The sequence below is a fragment of the Notechis scutatus genome, chromosome 1, assembly GCF_049901735.1.
Source record: "Notechis scutatus isolate UNSWTSFEM ecotype Mainland chromosome 1, rNotScu1.2, whole genome shotgun sequence".
NCBI classification, from domain to species: domain Eukaryota; kingdom Metazoa; phylum Chordata; class Lepidosauria; order Squamata; family Elapidae; genus Notechis; species Notechis scutatus.
The window spans coordinates 96,015,840-96,030,385 of record NC_142009.1 but is presented as its reverse complement, the minus strand read 5'-3'; the positions used below and the strand labels follow the sequence as shown (position 1 = coordinate 96,030,385).

At 39.7% G+C, this 14,546-nt stretch overlaps 1 protein-coding gene and 1 long non-coding RNA gene across 29 annotated transcripts in view; one reads left to right on the top strand and one right to left on the bottom strand.

Annotated features, from left to right (window-relative positions):
* PTPRK (protein tyrosine phosphatase receptor type K) overlaps positions 1 to 3,892 on the bottom strand; it is a 404,892-nt gene extending 401,000 nt beyond the window's left edge. For 22 of the 28 annotated variants that reach the window (XM_087972104.1, XM_087972119.1, XM_087972125.1 and 19 more), the window contains exon 1: positions 3,205 to 3,892. In XM_087972104.1, the coding sequence (XP_087828230.1) occupies positions 3,205 to 3,307 (103 nt within the window). In that variant the 5' untranslated portion in view covers positions 3,308 to 3,892. The remainder of the gene's footprint in view (positions 1 to 3,204) is intronic. The other 6 variants (XM_087972185.1, XM_026666090.2, XM_026666089.2 and 3 more) reach the window with 6 other exon arrangements.
* Positions 3,892 to 13,129, top strand: LOC148132917 (uncharacterized). Its single transcript, XR_015750735.1, has 3 exons — positions 3,892 to 5,378; positions 8,412 to 8,529; positions 12,986 to 13,129. It is a non-coding gene; the product is annotated as an uncharacterized LOC148132917 (long non-coding RNA).
* The last annotated feature ends 1,417 nt before the right edge of the window (positions 13,130 to 14,546 follow it).

The window sequence follows — 14,546 nt, the reverse complement described above, 5'->3', positions numbered from 1 at the left end:
AATCAGATGAAGGGAGTTACTATATAAAAGCTTCATGACAAATGTATGGTATTTACATTTGCATAATCATACACAACACTAGTATATTTATACAGTGCTTGTCCAATTGTCCATTCAAAACAATATTGAGAGTAATTTTTGATGAAATAACGAAGTTGGAATAAAAAAAGGAATCCCGTTGTCTTTTATTGTCTTTTGTTCCATATTTATTAGAGAAATAAGTGTTTCCCTGAATTGATTTACAGAACCTCTAGGTCTTTGTTTCAGACATCAGTATATTTTTAACAATATGTAGAACAAAGTTGAAGAGAATACATTACACAAAATTATAGAGGGTCACTTCAGGCCACATTATGTTGTATATCCTAAACTCAAATATATATATAAACCAGCCTAGTCTTGCACTGCTACAGTTTGTGGCATCTCTCAAAATTGTATCATTTTCTTCAAACTTAGAAGTCTGTATTAATAAATGGCCAGCTGACAGCATTTCAATTTGATTGTCAGATACCTAAAGTCAAGGGCAGATAGTGTTTAACACTGAGAGTCCAGCAATACCAGAATAATATGTCCAATTTATTGTAGTGATCTATTCTTTTTTAAAAAAATAGGACAATTCAGAGACTGCTGGCTGTTAATTTAATTCCTGTCCTATCGCAGGTGGTCTGTGAATCACCCCCTAAGAATCCTTTCATTTGTGTGTGTGTGTCTTTTCCTCCTGTCACCAAACCTAATAAAATTCCAGGATAGTGATGTCACCTTGGTCCCTTATTTTACATTCTAAGCTACAAAGAATGTTATACTTGTAGAATATGCAGTTATCATGACTTTCCTTGGGGAAAGAGTACGTGAGAAACAAGAACTGAAATACAAAGAGCAGCAACAGAATGTGGAAATAAAAGCTAGCCATACACACCACAGATCTGACTGCTTTGGCATTGAAATGGAAATATCTAAAAAAAATTAAATTTCCTGATTAAATGATAAGATTAAAAAACGGTAGGTGATTTAGCATAGCTAGTAAGATAGAGAAAGCATGTAACTTAAGGCAAATGCAGAATACATTATCCCTTTGTCTTTGACTGCATACAACACAACAAAACTACTGGCACTAAAAAAAAAGTTTTGCATTTTTTTTAATGAAATGGAAATAGCTCAATTTTTTCCAGAATATTGACAAAATATGCACAAGACCTTTTGTTTATATTTGTTAAAAACACAGTCCATAAATATCTTTCAATCATAGCAATCTACAGCCAACCATTTCAAAACTTTGTATCGAGATTTCAGTCTTTTGCAAACATTTGGAAGGGAAGGAGAAAATTTATTTCAAAATTCAATATATAGACATAGCTTGTGTTTATTAGAGGAGCTTCTTTACAACATAATTATACACACTCAGAAAGAAGCTCCCTGTAAATCAATGGACTTGAGCAGCATAAGAACCCTGACATCTCTAACTTTCCGTCTCTCTACAGAAAAGACTGCACAGCAGTCCAACTAGATTAAGACAGGCTGTTTCTCTGATCTTACATAGAAAACACAAGAAACAGTGTCAGAGGTCAAACACTCTCAGTAGGTTCTAAAATGAATCTGTATTGGGGAGGAAGCTTGCAAAAGGGTCTTTTTTACGAGTTCACAGGCTGTTGCAAACCCGAACGGCTGCTTTTTCCTTCCAGACAAAAGGATAACCAGCCAGTACCGTTTCTGGGATGTCTTTAGGCACCATCCCTTGAACTGGGCAAGCAGGTTTGTTGGGACTTTCAGCATTTCGCTCTTGTAGCTGTCAACTTGCATTCCTCTCCCCCCTCCCTCCCACCCCAAAGCCTTCAGATGACTTTCTCCTTGGTGCTTAATCACCGTTTTTCCAGAAACAAAGGCGAGGCTGAAAGGCGCTCGCTAACCAGAACACATGCCAAGTTATTTCTGAACGTCTGTGCAGGGGAGTCTGTGCGTCCAAATCCATTCCACCCGCGGGAAGTCGCTGCCGCCGAGATCAGCCCCCCTCGGGCCAAAAGTTAGCCCGGCAGTAAAGTCAACAGAAGAAAGGAGGTATCGGCCCGTCGCTGTTGGGTGCAGCTTGTTTGCTTTAGAAAAAGCCTGATAACCGCGCCAAAGTATTAACTCTTTCGCGGCTGTTTTCCTTTCCCCTTTGAAAGGGAAAGGGGCTGCTTAAAATGATCCCGGGGAGGGGAAGGTAAAGCGGGGGCCCTAAAGCACCACCTTCCCTTCAAAACTCCGGTTATACGAAGCCCTCCTCTTCCTTTCCACTTTAGATACAAAGAAGTTAGCAAAAGCTTCCGGGAAAACTTCGGATTCCTTTTGTGCCTTTGTGTGTGTTTGTGTGTGTGTGTGTGTGTGTTGCCGCGACCATGCAGAAATCAGCCCACCCCACCTCTCGCAATGCGCCCCCCTCTCTACTAACAAAGCCGAGGAGACATTCCAAAATGTAACGAGCCAAGGCTATGTAAACAGGATCTGGGCAACTGACCAGGCGAGAGGTCGACGATTGGCGTGAGAAGCCGAAAATGTGCAACCTCTGGGAAGCCCCGGTGGATTCCTGCACCGAGCCAGCGGGTTGGATTCGATGGTCTATAATGGGTCCCTTCAAACTCGATCTGGCTCGTCTCTTCCCCCCATCCCTCTCCAGTTCCAAGATGCAAAAACTCCAGTGATTTATTTTTTTTAACACAAAGAGCCCCATCCCGCGGCCTCCAGCGCCAGGGCGATTTGAGGAAAGGGCGAACCAAAGTCGACAAGGCTCTTTCTCGCTCTTGAACGCGCCAGGTGGGATTCTGGAAGGAAGGCACCGCGGCGTTCCGCTTTCTCCAACCCCCGAAGCAACTCAAGAGAGAGAAGCCCGAACGGCTAGCCTTTTTCGGGGAGAGGAGTGGGGGGGGGGCGGAAACCTCTCCATTGCAAGCACGAGGCTGCTGGGCACCCTCCTTTCCTAATCTGAGGAATGTGGCGGAATCATCCGGGAAAGAAACCCCCCCTTCTCTAATGGGACCCTTTCCTCGGTACAACCTCCACCCCCTCCCCTCTCTTCCAACTGGCGGGGAACTCTTCGAACCCCAAAGATTCCCCTCACCGGGCACCCAGCGGGAGAAGCCAAGAGAGGCAAAGGAGGCGGCGGCCTCCTTCTCTCTCTCTCCCTCCCTCCCCCCATAGAAACGGACGCCTTGGCACGGAGCAAGTCCTTACCTGCCGAGAACTGGCCACGAGCTGCTCCCAGGAAGGCAGCGGAGGGCGCGACGAAGGAGACAATCGCCGCCAGTAAGCCGAGGGCTCCAGCCTCCGGGGCCATAGCGACTTTGGATAACTTTATACCAGGAGTCTCTTGCTCAGGCGGTGTCTGCCCAGAGCCGCGAGGAGGAAACCTCTCGCCTTCCCGGAGTTGCCAGTTGCCTGGTCGGGGAAGGAAGGAAGGAAGAAGGGAAAGGCAACAGTGTTTTGTTTTTCCCCCTTCCTTCTCTTCTTTGCTGGCGGTGCGGCGATGCTCTTCTTTCGCCCCCCCTCCCTCCCCGCCCACACGCTCAAGCCCGGCGCTCTGGCTTCTGCGATCGCGGCTGCACTCTTACTCCATCGGAGTTACTTTCCTCAGCTGCGAAAGGAAGAGCTGTGAGCGCTCGCTCGGCGCGCGTTCGTCCCTCCGTTTCTTAGCGCCTCGGCCGCGGGAATGAGGGACTCATTTCGGCAGGGAGCCCATCAAGAGCCCGTTAGAGCGGACCCGCCAGCGCCTCCTGCCGCCCGCTTTCGGGAACACGCTCCAGCTCTCGCTCTGGCGAGAGGCAGCCTCGGCTGTAACGGGAGCGTTAAGCTTCAAGCTCCTGCCCGCCGTGGCTGCGCTTTGATGCTTATGTATTGGGAAAGAGAAGAGGGAGCTTTCTTTTTCTTTTCTTTTTTTAAAGTGGAGGATGTGAGGAAGGCGTTAGGTTTCCTAATTTTTCTCCGCGGCATTAGAAAGGGAATAACCCCAGGCACACTTTTCCTTGAGGCGGCCAGACAACGTACATAACAAAAGCCAGGTGCCGAAACCGCTCGGGTTTCCTGTTCATTCCCAGCCAAGCGCTTCACCAGTTGACAAACAGGTGGTCTTCTAAGTCTGAGGTGGCGGGTCTCCCAAGGGCCAAGTTCCCGCTTTCTCGCCCATGGCCGGCTTTCAAAGTGGGAACTGGCTCGCTATAAGCCCTCGAGGCGAGGTGGAACAGCGCCTAAAGCAACGCTTTAGCTTTGCGGGGTGGCCCTCGTCCACCCAGTCCCCGCCGCTTCAGCAGCGGCTGGAAAAGTGCCACAGGTGCAGCTCGGCCCATGACTTCATGGCAGCCAAGCTGCACCTGTTGAACCGCCTCCTGCTCTGACCACCTGTTCAGGGCAACTGCGACTGCCCTTTGAGCCAAACAGTACCAGGCGCTGAGCTCCGGGCAGGGAAGCCTAGTCGATCTCCGAGTGTAGTCGAAAAAGGATTCTCGCCAACGGCGGCAGCGTTAAAATTCCTATTAAAAGAAGCAACAATTGTATTGTATTTTAGAATACAGGACAATCGGACGAGGCTTTAAAAATGGTGCGGAGGGGGAAGCGGGCGGAGGGTGTGTGTGTGTGTAAGTAAGCCAAACGTGTTTTTTTTTTTAAAGTACGGAAGTTCCAGTTGAAATTGGGCACCTGAGAAAGTAAAGCCTATTGTGTGCCTAACACTGAAGCTATCACCGCGCTGAAAGAGTACTTAACTGACAAGTAGAGTTATAAAATAGGCGCTCGGTTGGAAGGAAATGTTGAATTAAGATATATTTTTTTTAAATTCCCCTCACTCCAGGCATATTCATCTACGGGCAACCTTGACAGAATCGTTCTCTTGGTTTAACTAGGTTTGCTAGTGTAAAATAAATAGAAGTAATAGTCTGCATGTGATATGCTAAAAGTGTTATAGCTGTGATAAATACTATAACTGAGGTGTAACCTAAGTATAAATGGAACGGGCCTTGGTAGACAATTTTGAATGTGTGTGTGTGTGTGTGTTAAAAAAGAAAAATAGGCTTGGTGCATATGGCAGTTCAACTAAATCTGGCAGAATCTGCTTTGGAGTTGAAGCAGTTCAGATTCTGGAGGTTACAATGTTATGAAAATTTCAGTGTTCTTAATTTCGGAGCAAATACACTTAGATTTCACCTTAATGCTATGATCCCATGGTGTAAGAATTAAATCTGAATATATCTGGTTACGCTATATTACGTTCCATTTCTGGCTGGACAACCCTAACTACAGTACATAGCTGCTACAAGATTGCTAGATTTTTTCCCCTCTGCCCTTTGCTCAACAAGAGATTGGTGCTTTCTCAGAAGACTGAAGAGGAATCTCACAAAATGAGGAGTGTTTCAATGGTGAGATTGACCCTTTGTCTTTATGCCATAACCTTTTAAAAACAGAAACATGAATCCCACAGAGAAATTGCTCTCAAATCAACCAAGTTCATAAACACGGCCATCTTGGGGGGGGCAAGTATCAACATGTACGTCTGTGACACCATCATGCAAATTGCTGTATAATTTTTGCCATCATCATGCAACTCAAATTTTGGAGATACAAATTACCCAATTTGCACTGTTTGCATAATTACATTGAGGCCAACGTGCTTTGCTTCAGATGCATAAATTCCTCAAACTGTACAAGGCCATAATATGTTTTTGTTTAGTTATATTGTGTGAATTCTCCCTCGGTGACTTGTAATCCATGTTTCATTAATTTAGTGCAAATTTAACAAACCATGACTAAATCCAAATCATGATTTATTCCAGGGTATAAACATAGACCCAATCTTTAGGTTTAAGACTTAGTGCTATAGGAGTGAGACAATTTTTGTACTTTTTTTTCTATTTCCTCCTTTATATAGCACCTGATCAGCTAAAGGGTTTAGTAAACTAGGAAATTTGTCAACTTATTTTAAAATATATGTATTGATCCTAATAAAAGTATTGCCAAGTGATTTTTTTTCACTCCCTGGAAGTCCCATTTCATTACTTTAGAAGCCACCTAGTAGACATTTAATTGTTTGCTACTACAGTAATTTGGCTACTAGTATACCATAACAGATGATTTGTGAAAAATCATATTCAATAGCGTATAAATACTTCTCAGATTTCTGCACTAATTAAAATGAGAAAAAATGGCATTCCACTTAAATATAAAGGCAAAATTTTCATCTTCCCAGCAGAAGAGCTGGGTTGTGCCATTTGTGCCAGGTTTGGGTGGTTTTTGTTTTTCTTTTCTATTTTTTAAACTTACATTTTCCTTTTTTTTCATTAAATTTTGATGAAATATTTTGATTCTTCCTTCCTGCCTCTGCAAAGGAGAGGAATGTATCGTGTGTGTTTAACTATATAAGTTTAATTGTTGGTTAGCAGGGAAAAAAAATCAGTAGGTGCAGTTTATCTTGCATATGAATGAGAAGATTTACTTTTAAAGCTACTATTTGAATTTCCATGTAACCACTGTATAAAGCCCAGGGGGACTGCAAGATGTAGCTCAACCGAATGCCTATTGTAGGACTGTTAAAGTGGATGGATTGCAGTTCATATAAGATCCTATAACCTTAGAAATGAGTCTTTTTGCAGTGATAGTTGCCTGAGGCAAGTATCTGCCGAGAATTTTGGACCTGTAAATAGATCCAGCAAAATAGTGAATAGTGCCTCTTTTTATTAAGGAAAAATAACAAAACAACCTCATTCTTGAGTTGATTTCACAGATTAACTGTATTGTCTGTATTGTCTATTGACTTTTAAAAAGAAGCTAAGAAAAGGACTAAATACTATTCTTAAATGTACATACATTCAGGTGAATGGGACATACCTTACTCCTTCTCATTCCATTTATTTTGTAGAAAAGGATGTCCTACATTGCTTTTCAAAGGAAAAAAAAAGTTAGAATTGAAAAAAAGGCAAAATAACAGACCCTAAATAGAGTCTTCAGATAACAGTTGGCTATTATAAATCTGATGGTACAGCAGTGAAGGTTGGAGAAGCTATGAAAGTGTTCATTGTTTTGCTTCCATCTAGGCTCTGCCTATCTATTTGTGAAGAAATATGCATATTGCCCAATGCATCTAAGTATTTAGTGTCCTTATGCCAAAATAAACCAAAACTGGAAAAGCACTGTGCCTCTGAAATCTGACACCGCTCAAAAACTGTTGATGGGCCAGCATTATTCTTTTATTCCATATACATTGATCAATCATTGGTCATGGTTAAAAATGTTAGAAATTTTTTATTTTTTGGCTTCTCCAAATCGGTCTAGGAAAGACTCCTTTCTGAAATTTTGGAGAGCTACAACTAGTCAGTGTTGGGAATGCTTACCTAAATAAACTAATTGTCTAGTTTGGCGAAAGGCGAATTTAATTTGGGACCCAGTCTCCAGATATTCTGGCTAGGATTCTTCAACTTGTTTTTCTCACACCGTTGAATCAGTGTAATGCAGCCCAATAATTCTGAGAGAGGAATTGCTTTTGCATCCAACAGAATAATTTAACAATCAGTGGGATTCTTTTTTTCATTTATCATTGTATTGTATTGTACAATGTTGTATTACCTTTGCATGAAAGAGTGGCTGTGGTCTAGTGGTGAATATTTTCATCTTCCATTCAGAATATTTTCATCTTCCATTCCATTCTTCCATTCCACCCATTGTGGTCTAGTGGTGAATATTTTCATCTTCCATTCCATTCATGAGAGTTCAACTCTAGGTAATGGCAGATGTTTCTCTTCTAGGACACAAAGAAAAAATATCTGCTGTGAACTCCGTGTGGCGTCAGGAAGAGCATCCAGTTAGTAAACACTCAGCTCCATCCAGTCACTCCAATTCTACCCCAAATTAAGGGATTACAGGGTCGTATAAAGGGAGTTTACCTTTACATGAAAACTTTTTTAAAAAACAACAATCCTCTGTTGATGATAGATATCCATATTGTTAAAATCTCCATATGCCAGTCTTATTTGGGTATTATTTTATTACTGCACTGCAAGAAAACATTCTGTACAACAGAATATCTACTTTATAAAGGATAATTTATTGCTGAATTTCATTGGCCTCCTAAACTAGCAGATATGGATGTAACCGTTTCATTGTAGTAATTTGTTAACAGCTCACATTACCACATTTAAGGACTTTTCCAAACTGTTGGTTGTATTCAGAAAATGGCCACATGTCCTGGAAGACCCAGCCAATATTTTGCAGTTAGTGTAGATAAAAATTCATGTTTCATTGCGCTGAAACCATAATGTTGATTTGCTAGGAAAATGAAGTTTTCTTTTGTGCCTTCAGGATTGCATAAACAAACACAAACTGAATGTTGGCAAAGGGAAGAGAAAAATACAAGCTATTTAAAGTTATCCTCATTTTGCTTTGTTTCTGTTTATTTGCAGGTTGTATTTATCCTTAGTCATAAACTGTGGTTCTGTGCATCTGCTAGCCTTATGGAGTGGAATTTCCTGGCTTCTGTGATATTATGGAACCACCCTAACACTTGAAGTAGAAAGAAGGGTAAAGCAATTTTTGTGGTCTTCTGGAAAGTCTAAAGTGGAGCAAATCCATTCTGTTGTTGGCTGAGAGTATTTTTCTAGTCATAGATGCCCAATTCACCTGCAAGGCTGAGCCAACATTTGATTTATTTGGTTTGATTGAAGGTGGTGTGAATCTACCCATTACAGTTCAACATTATGCATGAAATAAGCTACTTTTGGCTTGTTCAACAAAGGCTAGTATTCAATAAATACTACAGTTTGCACTGATATAGATAATTTTAACCCTCAATTGAAACCAGAGATTGATAGTACATGGTAGCTGTTTACTATTGATGCCTTCTAGGTATTTCAGCCATGCTGATTACACACATAAACAGACCAATACGTCTGGAGGGTATCAGATTGGGGAAGGGTGATTAAAATTATAGAATACAAAGCATTTGCAATGTTATGTCCAAACTATTAAAATACAGATAATTCACACTGAATAACCAGATTGTTCCTATGAGGTTAGAATGAAAACAATTAAGTTTTTAGCTTAGATGGTGTTTCTGGCCTTAACTGGATTTATCTTCCACATATCTTATTTTAGAAATTCACCTGATTGCAAAGTGTTATTACTTAATAAATATGATTCTAGGCTTTTTCATGCACTTAAGTCTAAAAACTAATTTTCATGTTATGATAACTATATGATTTAACCAATATTAAATAACAAATCAGAGTTGGGGTTCACAAACCCATGATGCTTGAGTTAGAGTGACACAAACCAAAAATATGATACCAGCTCTATGTATAAACTCAATCTATATTCCCTACTTATTTTAACTGCAAGGAAACCAATTTAGTTTGGGATTTTATTAATTTTAAATGTTATTTGTAACAATTCTATCTTGACTTTTACTGTACAACAGTCTGGAAGTTAGAACACAAGTCATCAAAAGCATTTGAAGCAACTTAAATAACTTTAGCTAATACTTTACCATTTTAAAACATTTAAGGCTCATCGTTTGAATTTACCTTTATGAGAAGCTGAGGGTAATACAAAATCTTTTCTTTGTAGTGGAATGAGTAACACTTTACAAAGGTCTTTCCTGTGTAGAGAAACTTGAATGTGGTCCAAAAAGATGTTACTTGAATGGAATGACTGAAAAGTAACCTCAATATATCTGGAACAGGCAAGCAGCTGTGGTTTAAGAAACACTAATTCTTTATTTGACAGAGCCAAGGAAATGCCAAGTTATGTTGGTTTAGCTCAAAAATTCCCGATCTAAATAAATCCCTGGCTCCTGAGTTTTAGAACAATTGAACATGTACCTATCTTTTCAATCAAGACCCAGCAATTTAAGCAATCAGTGTAAAAGCTACTGTATTGGTTCTTCTTTTGATTGCTCTGATTCCATTTGTTTTCTGCATTTAATTTTAAATTTAGCCCCAGTAATCTAGCTGTAGCCTCTGTGTAGACTCTTAGAGGAAATAATGAAGATGATCTTTTTTTGACTTGACTTCCCTGACATATTTATTGCTTGAGTATGTATTGAAGAAAAAGTGCCTAGTTCTTGTTCTTCTGGGACAACCTTAGGAGGCTTCTTGGAGGATTTTTCAGTCCTGATGTTCACAAAAAATGCTTATGCCATTTCTCACTAAATGACCTTCATTGGAAAATCTGGGCCCAGATATCAAATGGATGCTGCCCTCTTGAATGTCCAGCCCAAATACTACAACTATTGGAAACCTAAAGATGGTTTCTCTTTGAGTTTTCATGAAACCTCACTTTAAGAATGTGTTGAAGGACCATTTAAAAAATACAGTTACCTATCTAGAATGTGTTGAAGGACCATTTAAAAAATACAGTTTTACTGGTTTTCAACTTATTGTTGCAAAATATATTGCAATATGTTGCAATGTGTTATTTGTTATGGTGTGCCTATCCCGCTGGGTGGATTGAGAACATTTCATTTAGGTCATTGCAAAACTCATGTCTATTGAAAGTTAGAGTAAGCAGGTCTGGTTGAAATTCTGTAGGTAACTGGAACCCCCAAATTATTTGGAGAATCAAGGTTTTTGTGAGAGATGCTTAAGGACTTTTACGTTATACTAATTTCAGATTGCAAAATACATTGTTACAAACTAGTCAGCCACATTTTAGCTTGTCTGTTTATAACTTGACATGTTGTACAATTGAAGTCATTTAGAATTCCCTGATATTAAACATTTGATATTTCCAGGGTAAGACTCCTAAAAACCATCTGGTTTGTAAGTTTTGAGAAACATAATGCTGGACTTCATTGGATTATTGGTACAAATTAAATATAAGTATACATTAAATTTATATATTTTACATTTCTCTAGTTGATACGCTTCTATATTTTATTTATTAGTTCAACTTATCAAGCTGCACATCTTGCAAACACAGGATTCTGAGCCACATATAACAAAGATAAAAGAATCAATAAATGCTTAAAACAATTTTGTATTATTTTTTTAAAAAATTAAAAACTACAAACCAAAACTAAATACAAGTAGTAACAGGTGATGTTGATAATAATAGGGCCACCTTATTAGTTCTCCAGTCCCCTAAAATCTTCAGGTCTACTGGCATTATTATTTAAACTTTAAAAGAAAATAATTCTAAAAATAACATCCAGGTTGTGTGTATGTCTACCAATCAATGTTACAGGTTGAGTGGGAATTTGAAGGAAAAAAAGAGCTGATGCCATATCACTCATATGATATCTCTCCCTCTTCCTCTCCCTCCCTCTCCCCCCTCCCTTCCCCCAAGACATGTCTGCCTAGCCCAGTAATGATGAATCTCGAACACACATATCAAAAGTTAAAAAAAAAGCTCAACTAATAAAGTCTAAGGAAATTACCATCTTTCATTCCAACTGATGATATACTTTAAGAAATACATTAATACCTCCACATCTGTATAGGACATCCCATACTTGAATGTATCCCCATTAGAATTGTCCAAGTGCCCTTTAGAATGGTCATGTCATAGATCAGAGGTCCCCAACCACTACTGAGCCATGAGCCATTCAGAACTGGGCCGTGGAAGTGGTGGCCAAACACGTTTATGTGCATTCCCGCTTGCATGAGCAGTGGGTAAGTGTGGTCTGCACGCACTCCATTTCCCAGTGATTTGCATGGAATCATCCCCATACCCACCAACCCCTGCTGGTCCACAAAGCCAGAAATATTGGGGGACTCTGTCATAGACCATATTGCAATGCCACCAAATTCTAGGAGGGGAAACTTTCATTACTTTTCACTAACATTCCGTCTCACATCTGTTCTCAAAGTCTATATTCCATGTTACAAAAGCAAGCATTTTCTTTTACTAATTGCATAAACCTTGTTGTCTTGTTGGATTTCTGTAATGACTAGTAGTATATTGCCTAGTAAAAAGCTTGCAATTGAAAAATCTATGATAGCTATTTCTTCCATGCCATTGACACATTTACAAAGAACAAGAAGATGGGTCCCTAACTCAGAAATGATATCCAGCCTCAGAAGTAGAAACACAAACTGGATTCATTTAAACAGCAATTGAAAGTGGGCATCTTCATATTGACTTTGGGAATCTACATAACCAAATTCCTAAAAATTTATCTGAATTGAACTGGGGGACAATTAAGGAGATGGAGTGTCAAGGAAAGAAAGATTTATTTACTTTTTGTTTGTAAAACTCTAAAATGGAGAGAATTAAGAGATCAACAATAATTCAATAGATGATTGTAGGGATCATTTCCCAATCAAATTACAAGTGGTGGGTGAACAGTAATAATTTCATGTGAATCAAAATACTGCTCACATGTTCCCACTTGTGTCTCTCTGTCTCTCTGAAATCTGAAATATTTGTCTCCATACATCATATTTGATTTAATCCCAAACCAATAAGATTAGAATTATGTGAGAAGAATCAAAGATTCAAAGAAATTTAGCTTCAAACTCTGAAAAACTTTGGTTTCTTTGAGTTTGACTTTTACGGCTAGATAATTCTGTGACTTGCAGCTAAAGCAAATGAAGATTCCCTTCAGATTCCCTTCTCCCTTGTTTGTCTGCCAGCAAAGAAAGTTGGTATGCAGTAAATTGATTTATTACCTAATTTTTGTACCATTCTGAGCTCAGCTATCTCCTTGCTTGCAACAGTACAGCTTCTGTTACTATTACAATAGTGTCTATTCTGAAATGTAGCTATGTGTGCAGCTATAAGTGAATTCCCCTTAGTATTAACCATGGGCTTCAGACAAAATCTAGCTGGCAGTGTCTTGTGGCTAGTAGAGCCTTGGTCATCTTTTCCCTCAGGGAGCAGGATAAACTAATTCCTCCTCTCCCATCTCTGCTGATTTTCATTTAGCCAAAAGCCCTCTTCAGTTATCTTTATTCCATCACAAAACTTGGTTACCACCAGCAGTCTGAAACTCTTTAAATCCAACTTTGCTCACCAACCATCTTTCTTTTTCTTTCAGACCAGCTCCTTAACTGACTTCAACTTCTTCCTCTGCTTCATGAGAAATTCTATGTGATACTTGTTTTTGTCCATTTCCCCCCCTCAGTAATTTTCCCAAACAGGCTTATAGTTTCCAGACAGTTTATATACCTAGGAGATCATACAGCAAGACTGACTTTGCCTTATAAATTCTTCTAAATTATGACAGAAATAAATTGCTGGCACTTTGCTTTAAAAAAAAAAAAGGAACCCATCTTCATGCATATTTTTTCCCTCAGGTTGAACATCATTTTCAATGTTTCTGTTGTAACTTCATATTTTATTTGACTCACGTAAAAGAAAGAACCCAAAGGAAAAATAATTACAGCCATTTATTGATATCCATCATAAGAGGCACAACTTTTGCACATATTTCTACTTCCCTTTCACTAAGTTCAACTAAGTGTGTTCCGTGAATCTGAAATGAATATCTTGGCCTCTTGTGAGAAGCAGAATTTGAACAACTCTTGTCATGCCCCAGCATGTAACTTTTACATATTGATGTTGTTCTCTAGACCCATCTAGTTCTCTAGGCCAGAGGGATAAATATGCCCCAACATGTGATCTTTATATACTGTTGTTGCTCTCTAGCCCAAGGGCTTTGCTGGCTGGGGAATTCTGGGAGTTGAAGTCCACCAGGCTTAAAGTTGCCAAGGTTGGAGACCCCTGCTCTAGCCTGTCTAGTGGCCGGAGAGACAAATGCCAAGTATATTGTTTGACTCCACCCCATTACCCATCAGCCCGCACTCTCAAAACAAGTGCAGTAACACAATACTATCTATCTTGTATTTGGTTCTCATTGTATGTATTCCTATTTTCCCTGGTTTCACTATATCCTGTTCTTTCAATAAACCATTCAAATCTACGCACATGGTCTGTTTTATTGGAGGATAGGTGGACTTAGCTGCATGTCGAGCTGCACACAGACCAACATATAGTGAGGGCAGAACAACTCTTCTTGCTTGTAAACCCCAGATCCTACAGACTGACAATGGTAGGAGCTACAGGAGCAGGACTTGATTAGGTTTACTTAAACCACCACATTTGGTTAAATTGCAATTTGCCTAGTAAGAGTAGTACTATAAGACCTGAGTCCTATCAAGTAGATATTTTAGGGTCACATAAACGTATAAATAAAGTGAAACCACTTGCCATTCTAGTGATGGCAACTGACAGATGTAATTGTTTGTTATTACAATTGGGGAGAAGCCTAGAAAAAAAAAAAAGCACGGCAGCATTAAGATGCTTCACACGGGTGCATTGTGAGCATCTTCACATGCTCCAAAGCATTTTTTTTGTCTTCGAATTTGAAGCCCTAAAATCCACATTCAGCTGTACCTTCAGATGAGTCTCTAATAATTCTGCCTACCTCAAGTATAAAAATCTCAGCTTGAGTTCTTCTGAAGATGCACTCATGCTGGCAGTCAATGTGGATGCAGAGATTTTCCAAGGACTTAGACTGTGTTTCTGTGCTAGGAGTGCTTTGTTATGCTACTTGAAAACAGAAGAAATAACTTTCAAATAGCCATATGGTACATAGA